This window comes from Bombina bombina, chromosome 10 (assembly GCF_027579735.1).
Source record: "Bombina bombina isolate aBomBom1 chromosome 10, aBomBom1.pri, whole genome shotgun sequence".
NCBI lineage: Eukaryota > Metazoa > Chordata > Amphibia > Anura > Bombinatoridae > Bombina > Bombina bombina.
In genome coordinates this window covers 100,417,597-100,437,630 of record NC_069508.1, presented here as the reverse complement: position 1 = coordinate 100,437,630, position 20,034 = coordinate 100,417,597, and the positions used below count along the sequence as shown (strand labels likewise).

The 20,034-nt window shown below is 40.9% G+C and overlaps 1 protein-coding gene across 12 annotated transcripts in view; it reads right to left on the bottom strand.

The window, feature by feature from the left end:
- The window catches only part of RC3H1 (ring finger and CCCH-type domains 1), a 473,299-nt gene that overhangs the window by 65,152 nt on the left and 388,113 nt on the right, over positions 1 to 20,034 (bottom strand). For 9 of the 12 annotated variants that reach the window (XM_053693264.1, XM_053693271.1, XM_053693269.1 and 6 more), the window contains 3 exons: positions 3,132 to 3,338; positions 1,318 to 1,470; positions 664 to 874 (listed from right to left, as the gene is read on the bottom strand). In XM_053693264.1, the coding sequence (XP_053549239.1) occupies positions 664 to 874; positions 1,318 to 1,470; positions 3,132 to 3,338 (571 nt within the window). The remainder of the gene's footprint in view (positions 1 to 663; positions 875 to 1,317; positions 1,471 to 3,131; positions 3,339 to 20,034) is intronic. The other 3 variants (XM_053693272.1, XM_053693273.1, XM_053693275.1) reach the window with 1 other exon arrangement.

The following is a 20,034-nucleotide window of genomic DNA, read 5'->3' as shown; positions in this document are numbered from 1 at the left end:
GGAAGCTTGTATGTTCATTCTAGGACTCCAGTGCAAAATAGGAAAGCAGCCTAGCAAAAATTGTCATAGTTAAATGGACATTATATAACTAGATTTTTCTTTGTATAAATGTTTAGTAGATGATCTATTTATATTTTATTTATTTTTAAGCAACATTGTGCTGATTTTCAGACTCATAACTAAGCCCCAAAGTTTTAGAGGTATACTGATGTATACTGACTTCAGACTATTTCTATTTGTATAATGGGTCTTTTCATATGCAGAGAGGGGAGTTCTGCTATCTGCCCCTTTCAGTGGGTGTCCCTGGCTTATCTCATTAACAGTGTTAAATTGGGAGCTTCTAAGTAAGTTTTTAAAAGGTTTTATATTGGATTTTTATATCAGTATCTGCACATATTCTTTATAGTAGTGTATTACACTGTATACTGCCCCTTTAAGAAGAATAAAAACATGTATAGAATCACAGGCTGTCAAAATAAACACATGACGATGGGGGAACTTAATTGGGCATTACTGGACTACCTTAGTCCCGCGGGAACCACCGAGAAATTCAAAAGTATCTCACATTTATTTAAAAGATTCATATGGTAATTAATCTACACAAAAGTTTAAGAATTCATTTTAGGCACACACTGCATATAACGAAAAGATGCAAGAACCTACCAGACATGTTCGATTTGGCAGCACCACCCTGGGCTGCCAGTGCCTGTTGCATTGGATCTGATGTTGGATACAAAACTTTTGTGCGGGAAATGGCACCAAAGCGAGACACTGTAGGTCTATCACCAAAAGGGATAAGGTCATCATCTCCTGCCTCTGTTGCTCTGCGCTGGAGTTCTATTCGTTGGTCCCGCATAGCTTTGCTTTCGACATTCTGTGTGGACAAAAACACCTTTATAAGTATACTTTTAGTCTTTCCAACTCATTAAAGGATACCCACAGAGGGAAGGCAAGCAACATACCACACTTTTGCATGTTGATCATGAGACTGCTTGTTTTGATACAATGCAATAATAAAATGTTATGCACTAGACACATTGTCATGCTATTGAGTTATTATCCCACAACATATTAAATATCAATTAGGCGATATTGCAAACCATGTAAAAAAAAGTTTACAATGAATGAGTTATAGAATAAAATTGTTTGAAAACAGATACGGCTTTTTTAAACTTTTCATCCACAAAACAATAGAAGTAAACAATCCAGTTGACTGGATAATGGATCCAGTGCTCTTTGCAAAATGTACCATATTCTGTTAGCAAGCATTATCTTGCACAACTCAAACAAAAACCCGTGTTAGAATCCTCTACTTACCGCTACTTCCACACTGCCTCCAGCTGAAACATCTTTGGGTTTGGCATCTTTGGTTCCAATGTAGGAACCAATAGTGTCACACGACCAGGGTGAATACTGGCTGTAATCATTCCCTTTGTATTTCCCAGATATTTTCAGATCCTCATCAAGGTACTAAAATGTACAGGACAGAAAAATTAAGAGTTTATAAAAGCAAAATTAAAATGATAAAATGTTTGTTTAAATTGCAAATGATAAAAAATATATTTCTATGAACATAATTAAATTGCATGGAATAGTAAATACAATCATTATAAGAAGACTGTCATGTACAAGTAATTAGCACCTTCAAAAAAAGAAATTAAAAAAATTGCTGCGTGAATTAGCTTATGCCTTATCGAAAACTTACATCTGTCAAAAGGAGACAACTAACTCTGCCCGCACCTAACAATTAAGTGGGCGGCACAGCCTATTCTGAGGTGTACTGCATGTCTAATTTAAAGGGACAGTTTACTCAGAAATGTTCTCCCCTTTAATTTGTTCCCAATGATCCACTTTACCTGCTGGAGTGTATTAAATTGTTTACAAGTATTTCCATTACTCTTATAATGGCATTTGAAATAGATTTAGCCTGTGGTAATCCCGCCCATCCTAAAAGTTTTTGGCCACGAGGCCAAGCTGTATTAACACAGCCAGAAGAAATTACACTCCCAGTGGGTTATAGAAGAGATAAGGTAATAACATGTTAATTTTCCATTGTTCTCTCCAAGTATTGGTGATTGGTTTATGGACAGATATAAGATAAAGTAGCAGGTATATGAACACAATGTGATAAAGTAATGAGATCTGATTACACCTACAAGCTCAACCCATTTTATTAGGATATGGCTTCAAAACACAAAATCAGCTGATACATATACACAAATAAGCCTTAAAAAAGCAAATCTCATACATTTTATACTCAGTAGCTGGTAAAAAAAGTAATTGGAAACACATTAAGGGAAAAACAATTTTATAGTATACTGTCCCTTTAAAGATATGTTGCATCGGGTACCCAAGACTGCAAATTTTTTTAAAAAAGTATGAAACTTGTTTTTTCCCCGGAGAAACCGCCAGGACAAGCGGAGGCTGAAAAATTGCACTGTAGAATTCTTTGTAACAGTTTTATATCTTAATGTTGCAGTCACTTGTACATTTTTTTAATAACATGATTCTACGTTTAACTATTCTTGGTTGAACAGAGGATTAACCCTGAGAGAGTTTGCTGAGCAACTCAAAAGCCACATACTGTTGGGAGACATACACCTTGCAAAAGGTGTTGTCAGATTGCGAGTACCTTTCTTGGAGCATTGAATGTGTCACATTATCATTAAAACTGTTTTATACGCTATGAGACACCCTTGTGTCATTGGTTGTTTTTAGAATATTACACACAGTCATCTGACATTTAACTTTTTGAAAGTCCATTCTAACAGTGTGAGTGATTGGCGAAAATTTGGTCTTTCACCTTCTAATTTCCCTGACATGTAATGATACAGTTGTACACGATTCCCAGCTGCTAGAAAGACACAATATATAATATATACTTATTCCTTTTCTAGAAATGCTTATGCCAAGTTACAAAGCTTTACAGTATTACTTTTTACAATTGTGTTCAAAATTACTCAATTTAAGAGTGCTGAACTACGGAATAAGTGGCAAATGTGGGCTGAAAATACTATTTAGCTTATAGACTTCTGAACCTTACTCATTAAATGTCAAGCACAAAAAATAAAAAAACATCAATGTTACATATAACTGTGAATAAAAGTATAGACTAGTTTTATTTCCTGCACCTTCAATTTGGACTCCCAAGCTGCTCTTCTGCTGTCTCTTACCTCTTCAGAATGGAAGGTATGAGGCAGCGTGGGGGAAGGTGCAAAAGGTGGGGGGGAAATGACTTTCCTTTCTTCTAGCTGAGCCATGATCTCCTTCCGACGGCGATGCAGGTCATCCAGACTTGGGTGGGGTTGATGCTGAGAAGGCAAACGGCCATATGGTTCCTTTTATATATATAAAAAAAAAAAAACGGGATGTAATTATAGTAGATTAAGTAAGCTCTGAGTGTTTGTTTATATAGAAAGGAAGAGAAAAGATAAAAAAAATCTAAAAGTATTTCAGGGCAAATAGTGAAACCATCAACAGAAGTCTTTAACAACATAACAAGCAGAAAAAATTCTTCACACACTAAGTAGAACAATGAAAATAATGGAGCACATATGACATGTTTACTGATTAGTGTGGGGTGTGTGAACCCTCCAATTATATATAATCCATTCTTGCTTGCACCAGGTCAGATATAGCTAAGCAAAAGCCTATTTGGAGTCATAAAGGACAACGGTTTGACAACAAAGCTACTTAGAAGCATAGGAATGAATTAAAAATGTGTGTGTGAAGAAAAAAAGTTTTATCAGAAGGATGAACAAATAAAAAAAAAATAAAAAAAATTATGCTTACCTGATAAATTTATTTCTCTTGTGGTGTATCCAGTACACGGGTTCATCCATTACTTGTGGGATATTCTCCTTCCCAACAGGAAGCTGCAAGAGGACACCCACAGCAGAGCTGTCTATATAGCTCCTCCCCTAACTGCCACCCCCAGTCATTCGACCGAAGACAAGCAAGAAAAAAAGGAGAAACTATAGGGTGCAGTGGTGACTGAAGTTTAAAAATAAAAAACACCTGCCTTAAAATGACAGGGCGGGCCGTGGACTGGATACACCACAAGAGGAATAAATTTATCAGGTAAGCATAAATTTTGTTTTCTCTTGTAAAGGTGTATCCAGTCCACGGGTTCATCCATTACTTGTGGGATACCAATACCAAAGCTTTAGGACACGGATGAAGGGAGGGACAAGGCAGGAACTTAAACGGAAGGCACCACTGCCTGTAAGACCTTTCTCCCAAAAATAGCCTCCGAAGAAGCAAAAGTATCAAATTCATAGAATTTAGAAAAGGTATAAAGCTAAGACCAAGTCGCCGCCTTACAAATCTGTTCAACAGAGGCCTCATGTTTAAAAGCCCATGTGGAAGCTACTGCTCTAGTAGAATGAGCTGTAATTCTTTCAGGAGGCTGCTGGCCAGCAGTCTCATAAGCTAAGCGTATTATACTTCTTAGCCAAAAAGAAAGAGAAGTTGCTGAAGCCTTTTGGCCTCTCCTCTGTCCAGAGTAGACAACAAACAAAGCAGATGTTTGACGAAAATCCTTCGTAGCTTGTAAATAAAACTTTAAAGCACGAACCACATCAAGATTGTGTAATAGACGTTCCTTCTTTGAAGAAGGATTAGGACATAGTGAAGGAACAACAATCTCCTGATTGATATTCTTATTAGATACCACCTTAGGAAGAAACCCAGGTTTGGTACGTAACACTAACTTATCTGCATGGAAAATCAGATAAGGGGAATCACACTGTAAAGCAGATAACTCCGAAACTCTTCGAGACGAGGAGATAGCTACTAAAAACAGAACTTTCCAAGATAAAAGCTAATATCTATGGAATGCAAAGGTTCAAACGGAACCCCTTGAAGAACTTTAAGAACTAAATTTAAACTCCATGGCAGAGCAACAGGTTTAAACACAGGCTTGATCCTAACTAAAGCCTGACAAAACGCCTGAACGTCTGGAACCTCAGCCAGACGTTTGTGCAAAAGAATAGACAGAGCAGAAATCTGTCCATTTAAGGAACTAGCTGACAAACCATTCTCCAATCCTTCTTGGAGAAAAGATAATATCCTAGGAATCCTGAACTTACTCCATGAGTAACCCTTGGATTCACACCAATGAGGATATTTACACCATATCTTATGATAGATTTTCCTGGTGACAGACTTTCCAGCCTGAATTAAGGTATCAATGAACGATTCGGAAAAACCACGCTTTGATAGAATCAAGCGTTCAATCTCCAAGCAGTCAGACGTAGAGAAATTAGATTTGGATGTTTGAAGGGACCTTGAAGTAGAAGGTCCTGCCTTAGCGGCAGAGTCCATGGTGGAAAGGATGACATGTCCACCAGATCTGCATACCAAGTCCTGCGTGGCCACGCAGGGGCTATCAAGATCACCGAAGCTCTCTCCTGTTTGATCTTGGCAATCAGACGAGGGAGCAGAGGAAACTGTGGAAAAACATAAGCCAGGCTGAAGGACCAGGGCGCTGCTAGAGCATCTATCAGCGCTGCCTTGGGATCCCTGGACCTGGACCCGTAACAAGGAAGCTTGGCGTTCTGAAGAGACACCATAATATCCAGTTCTGGTTTGCCCCAAAGTTGGATCAACTGGGCAAATACCTCCGGATGGAGCTCCCACTCCCTCGGCTGAAAAGTCTGCCGACTTAGAAAATCCGCCTCCCAGTTCACTACTCCTGGGATATGGATAGCTGAGAGATGGCAAGAGTGAACCTCTGCCCATAGAATTATCTTTGAAACCTCCAACATTGCCAAGGGGCTCCTTGTTCCCCCCTGATGGTTGATATAGGCTACAGTCGTGATGTTGTCCGACTGAAATCTGATGAACCTGACCGCAGCTAGCTGAGGCCAAGCCTGAAGAAAATTGAATATCGCTCTTAGTTCCAGAATGTTTATCGGAAGGAGGGCCTCCTCCTGAGTCCACGAACCCTGAGCCTTCAGGGAGTTCCAGACTGCACCCCAGCCCAGAAGGCTGGCATCTGTCGTTACTATAGTCCATTCTGGCCTGCGGAAACTCATTCCCTTGGACAGATGGACCCGAGATAGCCACCAGAGAAGAGAATCCCTGGTCTCTTGATCCAGATTTAGTAGAGGGGACAAATCTGTGTAATCCCCATTCCACTGATTGAGCATGCAAAGTTGCAGTGGTCTGAGATGTAGGCTATGTCCATTGCCGCTACCATTAATCCGATTACCTCCATACACTGAGCCACTGACGGACGAGAAATGGAATAAAGAGCACGGCAGGGAGTTAGAAGTTTTGACAACCTGACCTCTGTCAGATAAATCTTCATTTCTACTGAATCTATCAGAGTTCCTAGGAAGGAAATTCTTGCGAGAGGTAAGAGAGAACTCTTTCCTTCTTTCACCTTCCACCCGTGAGACCTTAGGAATGCCAGAACAATGTCCGTATGGGACCTGGCGATTTGAAAAGTTGACGCCTGTATCAGGATGTCGTCTAGGTAAGGGGCTGCTGCTATACCCCGCGGTCTTAGAACCGCCAGAAGGGACCCTAGAACCTTCGTAAAGATTCTTGGTGCCGTGGCTAACCCGAAGGTAAGAGACACAAACTGGTAATGCCTGTCTAGGAAGGCGAACCTGAGAAACTGATGATGATCCCTGTGTATCGGAATATGTAGATAAGCATCCTTTAAATCCACGGTAGTCATATATTGACCCTCCTGGATCATAGGTAGGATGGTTCGAATAGTCTCCATCTTGAAGGATGGGACCCTGAGAAATTTGTTTAGGATCTTGAGATCCAAGATTGGTCTGAAAGTTCCCTCTTTCTTGGGAACTATAAACAGATTTGAACAGAAGCCCTGCCCCTGTTCCTCCTTTGGAACTGGGTGGATCACTCCCATAACTAGTAGGTCTTGAACGCAATTGTAAGAATGCCTCTCTCTTTATCTGGTTTGCAGATAATTGTGAGAGATGAAATCTCCCCTTTGGAGATGAAGCTTTGAAATCCAGAAGATATCCCTGGGAAACAATCTTCAGAGCCCAGGGATCCTGGACGTCTCTTGCCCAAGCCTGGGCGAAGAGAGAAAGTCTGCCCCCCACTAGATCCGGTCCCGGATCGGGGGCTACTCCTTCATGCTGTCTTAGAGGCAGCAGCAGGCTTTTTGGCCTGTTTCCCCTTGTTCCAAGCCTGGTTAGTCTCCAGACTGGCTTGGACTGGGCAAAATGTCCCTCTTGTTTTGTAGAAGAAGATGAAGCTGCGCCACTCTTGAAGTTTCGAAAGGAACGAAAATTAGTCTGTTTGGTCCTTAACTTGTTGGACCTATCCTGGGGAAGGGCGTGGCCTTTTCCTCCAGTAATATCAGAAATGATCTCCTTCAGTCCAGGCCCAAATAGGGTCTGCCCTTTGAAGGGGATCTTGAGAAGGCGTCACAGTCATCCAGAGTCGCTAAAACCTCCCTGAGCAACACGCGGAGGTGTTCAAGCTTAAATTTAAATGCTGTCATTTCAGAGTCAGACTGAAGTAACGCCTTCCCTGAATCAGAGAAGTCACCCACAGATAGAAGCTCTCCTGCTTCAACTTCTGCACATTGCGAGGGTATATCAGACATAGCTACTAAAGCGTCAGAGAGCTGTGTATTTGTTCTAGCCCCAGAGCTGTCTCGCTTTCCTTGTAACCCTGGCAGTTTGGACAATACCTCTGTGAGAGTATGAATCATAACTGCCGCCATGTCTTGTAAAGTAAACGCATTGGACGCGCTAGATGTACTTGGCGTCCCTTTAGCGGGAGTTATAGGTTCTGACACGTGGGGAGAGCTAGATGGCATAACCTCCCTTTTGTCAGTCTCAGAAACCTCAGGTGATAAATCTTTAAAAGCCATAATATGGTCTTTATAACTTATAGAAAGGTCAGTGCATTTGGTACACATTCTAAGAGGGGGTTCCACAATGACTTCTAAACATAATTAACAAGGAGTTTCCTCTATGTCAGACATGTTTAACAGACTAGTAATGAGACCAGCAAGCTTGGAAAACACTTTAATAAATGTGAAAAAAGCAATAATAAAAAACGGTACTGTGCCTTTAAGAGAAAAAAAACTACCACATAAACTGCAAAACAGTGAAAAAAAATAGTAAACTCTACGAAATGTTTACAGTGTGTATAAGGGACTAAAGCAGCATTGCACCCACTTGCAAATGGATGATTAACCCCTCAGGCCCAAAAACTAATTAGAAAAACATTAAACCTGTTAACAAACAGTCAAAAACACTGCCACAGCTCTGCTGTGGCTCCTACCTGCCCTTAAAAATGATTTTTGCAGGAACAAAACCCTCTATAGAGGTCCAATAAGCCAGAGGACTCCTTCAGGGAAGCTGGATGTCTCAGACTGAAAACGAAAATAGGCCCCTCCCACCATGCACTCAAAGTCAGAGGGCTTTAAAAAAGTACTCCTAGGAGTAATCTAACAAGCCATGTGGAAACTAGGCCCCAAATAAAGATTTATCACCCTCAGAGAAAAAACATTTTTATTTATAAATCATGCAAACATTTTTACACTATGTAATATAGGTTTTAATATTATCCCTTTTTGCAAGCATGATCCCAGTTGTTGTTAAATCACTGTATCAGGCTTACCTTAAATATGCCAGGCACTGTCAGCATTTTCTAGACCTTATCTCTCTAGAAAAAAATATACTGAACATACCTCAAAGCAGGCAATCTGCAGACCGTCCCCCCAACTGAAGTTTTCTTTCCATGCTCTTCAGTTATGTGTGAGAACAGCAATGGACCTTAGTTACAAACCGCTAAGATCATCAAACCTCCAGGCAGAAGTCTTCTTCCAATTTCTGCCTGAGAGTAAAAACAGTACAACGCCGGTACCGTTTAAAAATAAACTTTTGATTGAAGGTAAAAACTACACTAAGTCACCACATCTCTCTTGATACTTCCTTTCTTGTCGAGAGCTGCAAGAGAATGACTGGGGGTGGCAGTTAGGGGAGGAGCTATATAGACAGCTCTGCTGTTGGTGTCCTCTTGCAGCTTCCTGTTGGGAAGGAGAATATCCCACAAGTAATGGATGAACCCGTGGACTGGATACACCTTTACAAGAGAAAACGGTACAAAAACATTTCAAATGTGTATAATCTCTCTCTTGTAAAACTGATCCACCCCAAGGTACTTAAAGGGACACTCAGGTTATATTAAATTTTCATGATTCAGATACAGCATGTAATTTTAAACAACTTTCCAATTTACTTCCATTAAAAAAAATGTGCAGTCTCTTTTATATTTACAATGTTTGTGTCACCAGATCCTACTCTATCCCTTGAGAGAGGCGACTGTGGTAGTATAGTGGTTGCAGTGCAATGTAATGTGGTTAGGAGTGCAGTGAACTGCCTGTTTCTTAGAGCCAGAATTAATGCTCTGAACTCTTAAAGGATAACTTAAGTAAGCCACACACCTAAACAAAGAGGGCACCCTAGTTGCAGAAAAATAATTTCCTTGGAGCACGTGTCTTGCTAACCAACAAATTGAGGAATAGCAGAAAAATAAATTATTTAAGAGAACAATTTAAGGAACCATAACTACAACTAGAAGGTCTGTGCAAATGCAACAGCATACTGCCTTTTTACCCGATTACCACTATATAATCCTCTGCAGAAGGCACTAGAGATCTTTTTTTACCATCTTGGAAATCTATAGCTCTAGCAGACATACTGTGGCCACAACAAAGAACAAAAAATTAACACCATACCAAGTTCTTGTCTAGTAGTGGTGAACCTTTTGGAAAGGGTGCACCCAAACTGAAGAAAATCTCTCTTGAGCCCACAGTTATTTTGAGGAGTAGATCAAATAGCCGTGTGCCGGCCAGCCCGCACAGCTATTGGCTAAGAGCAAAAATAGTGTTCTGTCGTGGTGGGCTGCCTGTGCAGCTGAGTGCGGAGAACACTTCAAACAAATAAAAGGTACTTTTAGCATGAAGTATTTTTTACTTCATGACTGAAAGTCCGCCTTTATTTCCTCCAATGGTAAATCCTAGCGTTTTATAAACGCTAGGATTTACCATCACTTAAAGTGTAGGAATGTCAATTTGAACAAACTATTTACTTGATCAGCATAGAGGTGAGCATCTCAACACTGGTGAATCAGGGGAAAGGAAGCATTTAATCTATAGAGGGGTCTGCAAGGACAGAGTGAAGTGCTTGGCTTTGAAACTAATTATAATCAAAAGGTGCAGACCATAGATACCAAGTAATATCCTCTGAATTGGGGAGGAATTATTACATTTCTAGGTTATATAACCCCCATCTTGAGAGTTGCCTAAGAGTCTGATTAAACCAAACAAACCAAACAAAACAGTTAGGTTGTCCATACAATAAAAACAAATATTAGCTTGGTTCTAAAACCTAATGATTGAGCAACAGTGGAGGGAAATGGGTAGAGCTCTGAACAACCTCTTACAATGATTCAATCTGAAACACCATTTATTTGAACTCCAGGGGGAAATTAATAGGTGACATTTTGCTCATAGTCTCCACCAACATTCACAAATCTCTTATATAATGGCACCCATTAAAGAAATAAGGTGACAAGTATCATTAATTCACTGAACATTTAAACAAAGGCAATACTAACAAATATAAATATAATCAATAGGATTGACTAAATATGAAGTGTAATGAAGCCTAGAACTACTAACATATAGCAAGTTTAAAGGGACAGTCTAATCAAAATTAAACATTGACGATTCAGATAGGGCATGCAATTAAAAACAACTTTCCAATTCACTTTTATCATCAAATTTGCTTTGTTCTCTTGGTATTCTTACTTAAAAGCTAAACCTAGGTAGGCTTATTTGCCAATTTCTAAGCCCTTGAAGGCCGCCCCTTATCGCAATGCATCTGACAGTTTTTCACAGCTAAAGGGCATTAGTTCATGTGTGCTGTATAGATAACATTGTGCTCACGCCCGTGGAGTTACTTATAAGAGGGCACTGATTGGCTAACATGCAAGTCAAAAAGAGCTGAAATAAGGGGACAGTCTGCAGAGGCTTAGATACAAGGTAATCAAATTATACTAATATAACTGTGTTGGTTATGCAAAACTGGGGAATGGGCAATAAAAGGATTATCTATCTTTATAAACAATAGACATTTTGGAGTAGACTATCCCTTTAAGACCAGAGTTCTATAACACAAATAGCAGACACAAACACCTCTGAGGAAGAATCAGAACACTCAGGATGTTCATATATCAAAAAACATAATTCTATGTAAGAACTTACCTGATAAATTCATTTCTTTCATATTGGCAAGAGTCCATGAGCTAGTGACGTATGGGATATACAATCCTACCAGGAGTAGCAAGGTTTCCCAAACCTCAAAATGCCTATAAAAACACCCCTCACCACACCCACAATTCAGTTTAACAAATAGCCAAGTAGTGGGGTGATAAAAACATAATTTATGCTTACCTGATAAATTTATTTCTCTTGTAGTGTATCCAGTCCACGGATCATCCATTACTTATGGAATATATTCTCCTTCCCAACAGGAAGCTGCAAGAGTCCACCCACAGCAAAGCTGCTATATAGCTCCTCCCCTAACTGCCATATTCAGTCATTCGACCGAAAACATGCAGAGAAAGGAAAAACCATAGGGTGCAGTGGTGACTGTAGTTCAAATGAAAAAATTACCTGCCTTAAAGTGACAGGGCGGGCCGTGGACTGGATACACTACAAGAGAAATAAATTTATCAGGTAAGCATAAATTATGTTTTCTCTTGTTAAGTGTATCCAGTCCACGGATCATCCATTACTTATGGAATACCAATACCAAAGCTAAAGTACACGGATGATGGGAGGGACAAGGCAGGTACTTAAACAGAAGTTACCACTGCCTGTAAAAAACCCTTTCTCCCAAAAATAGCCTCCGAAGAAGCAAGGTATCAAATTTGTTAAATTTGAAAAGTAGAAAGCACCACAGACTCTCACAACCTCCTATCTATGTTGAGGCTTGCAAGAGAATGACTGAATATGGCAGTTAGGGGAGGAGCTATATAGCAGCTTTGCTGTGGGTGGACTCTTGCAGCTTCCTGTTGGGAAGGAGAATATATTCCATAAGTAATGGATGATCCGTGGACTGGATACACTTAACAAGAGAAATAAGGAGTAGAAAAGCACACAAAAAGAGGAACTGGAAATATAATTGTGCTTTCATACAAAAAATCATAACCACCATAAAAAGGGTGGTCTCATGCCAATATGAAAAAACATAATTTATGCTTACCTGATAAATTCCTTTCTTCTGTAGTGTGATCAGTCCACGGGTCATCATTACTTCTGGGATATTACTCCTCCCCAACAGGAAGTGCAAGAGGATTCACCCAGCAGAGCTGCATATAGCCCCTCCCCTCTACGTCACTCCCAGTCATTCGACCAAGGACCAACAAGAAAGGAAAAGCCAAGGGTGAAGTGGTGACTGGAGTATAAATTAAAAAATATTTACCTGCCTTAAAAACAGGGCGGGCCGTGGACTGATCACACTACAGAAGAAAGGAATTTATCAGGTAAGCATAAATTATGTTTTCTTCTGTTAAGTGTGATCAGTCCACGGGTCATCATTACTTCTGGGATACCAATACCAAAGCAAAAGTACACGGATGACGGGAGGGATAGGCAGGCTCTTTATACAGAAGGAACCACTGCCTGAAGAACCTTTCTCCCAAAAATAGCCTCCGATGAAGCAAAAGTGTCAAATTTGTAAAATTTGGAAAAAGTATGAAGCGAAGACCAAGTTGCAGCCTTGCAAATCTGTTCAACAGAGGCCTCATTCTTGAAGGCCCAAGTGGAAGCCACAGCTCTAGTAGAATGAGCTGTAATTCTTTCAGGAGGCTGCTGTCCAGCAGTCTCATAAGCTAAACGAATTATGCTACGAAGCCAAAAAGAAAGAGAGGTAGCGGAAGCTTTTTGACCTCTCCTCTGCCCAGAGTAAATGACAAACAGAGAAGACGTTTGTCGAAATTCCTTAGTTGCCTGTAAGTAAAATTTTAGAGCACGGACTACATCCAGGTTGTGCAGTAGACGTTCCTTCTTTGAAGAAGGATTTGGGCATAAAGAAGGAACAACAATCTCTTGATTGATATTCCTGTTAGTAACTACCTTAGGTAAGAACCCAGGTTTAGTACGCAGGACTACCTTATCCGAATGAAAAATCAAATAAGGAGAATCACAATGTAAGGCTGATAATTCAGAGACTCTTCGAGCCGAGGAAATAGCCATTAAAAATAGAACTTTCCAAGATAACAACTTTATATCAATGGAATGAAGGGGTTCAAACGGAACGCCCTGTAAAACATTAAGAACAAGGTTTAAACTCCATGGTGGAGCAACAGTTTTAAACACAGGCTTAATTCTGGCCAAAGCCTGACAAAAAGCCTGGACGTCAGGAACTTCTGACAGACGTTTGTGTAACAGAATGGACAGAGCTGAGATCTGTCCCTTTAATGAACTAGCAGATAAACCCTTTTCTAAACCTTCTTGTAGAAAAGACAATATCCTAGGAATCCTAACCTTACTCCAAGAGTAACCTTTGGATTCACACCAATATAGGTATTTACGCCATATCTTATGGTAAATCTTTCTGGTAACAGGTTTCCTAGCCTGTATTAAGGTATCAATAACTGACTCAGAAAATCCACGTCTTGATAAAATCAAGCGTTCAATTTCCAAGCAGTCAGCTTCAGAGAAGTTAGATTTTGATGTTTGAAGGGACCCTGTATCAGAAGGTCTTGTTTCAGAGGTAGAGACCAAGGTGGACAGGATAACATGTCCACCAGGTCTGCATACCAAGTCCTGCGTGGCCACGCAGGTGCTATTAGAATCACTGATGCTCTCTCTTGTTTGATTCTGGCAATCAATCGAGGAAGCAACGGGAAGGGTGGAAACACGTAAGCCATCCTGAAGTCCCAAGGTGCTGTCAGAGCATCTATCAGGACTGCTCCAGGATCCCTGGATCTGGACCCGTAACGAGGAAGCTTGGCGTTCTGTCGAGACGCCATGAGATCTATCTCTGGTTTGCCCCAACGTCGAAGTATTTGGGCAAAGACCTCCGGATGAAGTTCCCACTCCCCCGGATGAAAAGTCTGACAACTTAAGAAATCCGCCTCCCAGTTCTCCACTCCCGGGATGTGGATTGCTGACAGGTGGCAAGAGTGAGACTCTGCCCAGCAAATTATCTTTGATACTTCCATCATAGCTAGGGAGCTTCTTGTCCCTCCCTGATGGTTGATGTAAGCTACAGTCGTGATGTTGTCCGACTGAAACCTGATGAACCCCCGAGTTGTCAACTGGGGCCAAGCCAGGAGGGCATTGAGAACTGCTCTCAATTCCAGAATGTTTATTGGCAGGAGACTCTCCTCCTGACTCCATTGTCCCTGAGCCTTCAGAGAATTCCAGACGGCACCCCAACCTAGAAGGCTGGCGTCTGTTGTTACAATTGTCCAGTCTGGTCTGCTGAATGGCATCCCCCTGGACAGATGTGGCCGAGAAAGCCACCATAGAAGAGAATTTCTGGTCTCTTGATCCAGATTCAGAGAAGGGGATAAGTCTGAGTAATCCCCATTCCACTGACTTAGCATGCACAGTTGCAGTGGTCTGAGGTGTAAGCGTGCAAAGGGTACTATGTCCATTGCCGCTACCATTAAGCCGATTACCTCCATGCATTGAGCCACTGACGGGTGTTGAATGGAATGAAGGGTGCGGCAAGCACTTTGAAGTCTTGTTAGCCTGTCCTCTGTCAGGTAAATCTTCATTTCTACAGAATCTATAAGAGTCCCCAGGAAGGGGACTCTTGTGAGTGGAACAAGTGAACTTTTCTTTTCGTTCACCTTCCATCCATGTGACCTTAGAAATGCCAGCACTAACTCTGTATGAGACTTGGCAGTTTGAAAGCTTGAAGCTTGTATCAGAATGTCGTCTAGGTATGGAGCTACCGAGATTCCCCGCGGTCTTAGTACCGCCAGAAGAGCACCCAGAACCTTTGTGAAGATTCTTGGAGCTGTAGCCAAACCGAATGGAAGAGCCACAAACTGGTAATGCCTGTCTAGGAAGGCAAACCTTAGGTACCGATAATGATCTTTGTGAATCGGTATGTGAAGGTAAGCATCTTTTAAATCTACAGTGGTCATGTATTGACCCTCTTGGATCATAGGTAAAATTGTCCGAATAGTCTCCATCTTGAACGATGGAACTCTTAGGAATTTGTTTAGGATCTTTAAGTCCAGGATTGGTCTGAAAGTTCCCTCTTTTTTGGGAACCACAAATAGATTTGAGTAAACTCCCATTAACAAGAGCTCTTGTACGCAGCGTAGAAACGCCTCTTTCTTTGTCTGGATTGTTGACAATCTTGACAGATGAAATCTCTCTCTTGGAGGAGAGTATTTGAAGTCCAGAAGGTATCCCTGAGATATTATCTCTAGCGCCCAGGGATCCTGAACATCTCTTGCCCAAGCCTGGGCGAAGAGAGAAAGTCTGCCCCCCACTAGATCCGATCCCGGATCGGGGGCCCTCAATTCATGCTGTTTTAGGGGCAGCAGCAGGTTTCCTAGTCTGCTTGCCCTTGTTCCAGGACTGGTTAGGTTTCCAGCCTTGTCTGTAGCGAGCAACAGCTCCTTCCTGTTTTGGTGCAGAGGAAGTTGATGCTGCTCCTGCTTTGAAATTACGAAAGGAACGAAAATTAGACTGTCTAGTCTTGGCTTTGTCCTGAGGCAGGGCATGGCCTTTACCTCCTGTAATGTCAGCGATAATCTCTTTCAACCCGGGCCCGAATAAGGTCTGCCCTTTGAAAGGTATATTAAGCAATTTAGACTTAGAAGTAACATCAGCTGACCAGGATTTTAGCCACAGCGCCCTGCGTGCCTGAATGGCGAATCCTGAATTCTTCGCCGTAAGTTTAGTAAGATGTACTACGGCCTCCGAAATGAATGAATTGGCTAGTTTAAGGACTCTAAGCCTGTCCGTAATGTCGTCCAGAGTAGCTGAACCAATGTTCTCTTCCAGAGACTCAATCCAGAATGCCGCTGCAGCCGTGATCGGCGCAATGCATGCAAGGGGTTGCAATATAAAACCTTGTTGAACAAACATTTTCTTAAGGTAACCCTCTAACTTTTTATCCATTGGATCTGAAAAAGCACAGCTATCCTCCACCGGGATAGTGGTACGCTTAGCTAAGGTAGAAACTGCTCCCTCCACCTTAGGGACCGTTTGCCATAAGTCCCTTGTGGTGGCGTCTATTGGAAACATTTTTCTAAATATCGGAGGGGGTGAGAACGGCACACCGGGTCTATCCCACTCCTTAGTAACAATTTCAGTAAGTCTCTTAGGTATAGGAAAAACCTCAGTACTCGTCGGTACCGCAAAATATTTATCCAACCTACACATTTTCTCTGGTATTGCAACTGTGTTACAATCATTCAGAGCCGCTAACACCTCCCCTAGTAATACACGGAGGTTTTCCAGTTTAAATTTAAAATTTGAAATATCTGAATCCAGTCTGTTTGGATCAGAACCGTCACCCACAGAATGAAGTTCTCCGTCCTCATGTTCTGCCACCTGTGACGCAGTGTCTGACATGGCCCTAATATTATCAGCGCACTCTGTTCTCACCCCAGAGTGATCACGCTTACCTCTTAGTTCTGGTAATTTAGCCAAAACCTCAGTCATAACAGTAGCCATATCCTGTAATGTGATTTGTAATGGCCGCCCAGATGTACTCGGCGCTACAATATCACGCACCTCCCTCTGAGCGGGAGATGTAGGTACTGACACGTGAGGCGAGTTAGTCGGCATAACTCTCCCCTCGTTGTTTGGTGAAATTTGTTCAATTTGTACAGATTGACTTTTATTTAAAGTAGCATCAATACAGTTAGTACATAAATTTCTATTGGGCTCCACTTTGGCATTGCAACAAATGACACAGGTATCATCCTCTGAATCAGACATGTTTAACACACTAGCAAATAAACTTGCAACTTGGAAATACAATTCAATTAGAATAATATTAAAACGTACTGTGCCTTTAAGAAGCACAGAAGATCTATGACAGTTGAAAATTAATAAATTGAAACAGTTATAGCCTCAATCCTTGTAAACAACACAACTTTAGCAAAGGTTTAATCCCATTAGCAAAGATAACAAATTCTGAAAGCAGGAAACAAATTACAGAATAAACGTTTTTTATCTCAGTCAAACTATAATTCTCACAGCTCTGCTGAGAGAAATTACCTCCCTCAAAATAAGTTTTGAAGACCCCTGAGCTCTGTAGAGATGAACCGGATCATGCAGGGAATACAATGAGTTGCTGACTGAAATATTTGATGCATAGAAAAAGCGCCAAAAAACGGCCCCTCCCCCTCACACACAGCAGTGAGGGAGAACAGAAACTGTCAGAAAAACAGATTAAGCAACTGCCAAGTGGAAAAATAGTGCCCAAACATTTATTCACACAGTACCTCAGCAAATGAAAACGATTTTACATTCCAGCAAAAACGTTAAACATAATCTCTAGTTATTAAACAGCTTTATGTATTTCTTACAGTGTAATTCTAGTGAAGTACCATTCCCCAGAATACTGAAGTGTAAAGTATACATACATGACATTATATCGGTATGGCAGGATTTTCTCATCAATTCCATTGTCAGAAAATAAAAACTGCTACATACCTCTATGCAGATTCATCTGCCCGCTGTCCCCTGATCTGAAGTTTACCTCACTCCTCAGATGGCCGAGAACAGCAATATGATCTTAACTACTCCGGCTAAAATCATAGCAAAACTCTGGTAGATTCTTCTTCAAACTCTGCCAGAGAGGTAATAACACACTCCGGTGCTATTTTAAAATAACAAACTTTTGATTGAAGATATAAAACTAAGTATAATCACCATAGTCCTCTCACACATCCTATCTAGTCGTTGGGTGCAAGAGAATGACTGGGAGTGACGTAGAGGGGAGGAGCTATATGCAGCTCTGCTGGGTGAATCCTCTTGCACTTCCTGTTGGGGAGGAGTAATATCCCAGAAGTAATGATGACCCGTGGACTGATCACACTTAACAGAAGAAATTAATTTATCAGGTAAGTTCTTACATAAGATGTTTTCTTTCATGTAATTGGCAAGAGTCCATGAGCTAGTTACGTATGGGATAGAAATACCCAAGATGTAGAAGTCCACAGAAGAGTCACTAGAAAGGGAGGGATAAAAGAAAAACAGCCATTTTCTGCTGAAAAAATTAAATCCACAAAAAAGTAAGTTTTTCTCATAAACTTAAAGAAAAAAACTTAACATAAGCAGAAGAATCAAACTAAAACAGCTGCCTGAAGAATCTTTGTACCAAAAACTGCTTCAGAAGAAGCAAATACATCAAAATGGTAAAATTTAGTAAATGTATGCAAAGAAAACCAAATTGCTGCTTTGCAAATCGGATCAACGGAAGCTTCATTCTTAAAAGCCCAAGAAGTGGAGACTGATCTAGTAGAATGAGCTGTGATCCTCTGAGGCGGGGACTGGCCCACCTCCAAATAAGCCTTATAAATCAAAAGCCTTTCCTAGACCCAAAGAAGACAACAAATAGACTAGAAGTCTTCCTGAAATCTTTAGTAGCTTCAACACTCTTACAACATCTAAAGAATGTAAGGACCTCTCAAGAAAATTCTTAGTATTAGGACATAAAGGAGGAACAACAATTTCCCTATTAATGTTGTTAGAATTCCCAACCTTAGGAAGAGATTTAAACAAAGTCCGCTAAACAGCCTTATCCTGATGAAAAATCAGAAAAGGAGACTCACAAGAGAGCAGACAATTCGGAAACTCTTCTATAGCTGAAGAGATAGCCAAAAGAAAACACTTTCCAAGAAAGTAGTTTAATATTCAAAGAATACATAGGCTCAAAAAGAGGAGTGTGCAAAGTCTTCAAAACTAAATAAAGACTCCAAGGAAGAGAGATTGATTCAATAACAAGCTTGATACGAACCAAAGCCTGAACAAAACAGTGAATATCAGGAAGCTTAGCAATCTTTCTATGAAATAAAACAGAAAGAGCAGAGATTTGTCCCTTCAAAGTACTCGCTGACAAACCTTTATCCAAACCATCCTGAAGAAACTGTAAAATTCTAGGAATTCTAAAAGAATGCCAGGAGAATTTATGAGAACACCACCATGAAATATAGGTCTTTCAAACTTAATAATAAATCTTCCATGAAACAGACTTACGAGCCTGTAGCATAGTATTAATCACTAAGTCAGAGAATCCTCTATGTCTAAGCACTAAGCTTTCAATTTCCATACCTTCAAATTTAACGATTTGAGATCCTGATGGAAAAAAATTACCCTTGAGACAGGTCTGGTCTTAAAGGAAGTGGCCAAGGCTGGCAACTGGACATCCGGATAAGATCCGCATACCAAAACCTGTGAGGCCACACTGGTGCTACCAGAAACACAAACGATTGTTCCATGATGATCTTGGAGATCACTCTTGGAAGAAGAACTAGAGACGGAAAGATATAAGCAGGTTGGTAAAGCCAGAGAACTGCCAAAGCATCCATCTCCGCCTGAGGATCCCTGGACCTGTATAGGTACCTGGGAAGTTTCTTGTTTAGATGTGAAGCCATCAGATTTATTTCTGGAAGACCCCACATCTGTACAATCTGACAAAATACATCTGGATGGAGAGACCACTCCCCCAGATGTAAAGTCTGACGAGTGAGACAATCCGCTTTCCAATTGTCTACACCTGGGATATGCACTGCAGAAATTAGACAAGAGCTGGATTCTGCCCAAGAAAGTATCCAAGATACTTCTTTCATAGCTAGGGGATTGCGAGTCCCACCCTGATGATTGACATATGCCACAGTTGTGGTATTGTCCGTCTGAAAACAAATGAATGGTTCTCTCTTTAACAGAGGCCAAACCTGAAGAGCCCTGAAAATAGCACGGAGTTCTAAAATACTGATCGGTAACCTCGCCTCTTGAGGTTTCCAAACCCCTTGTGCTGTCAGAGA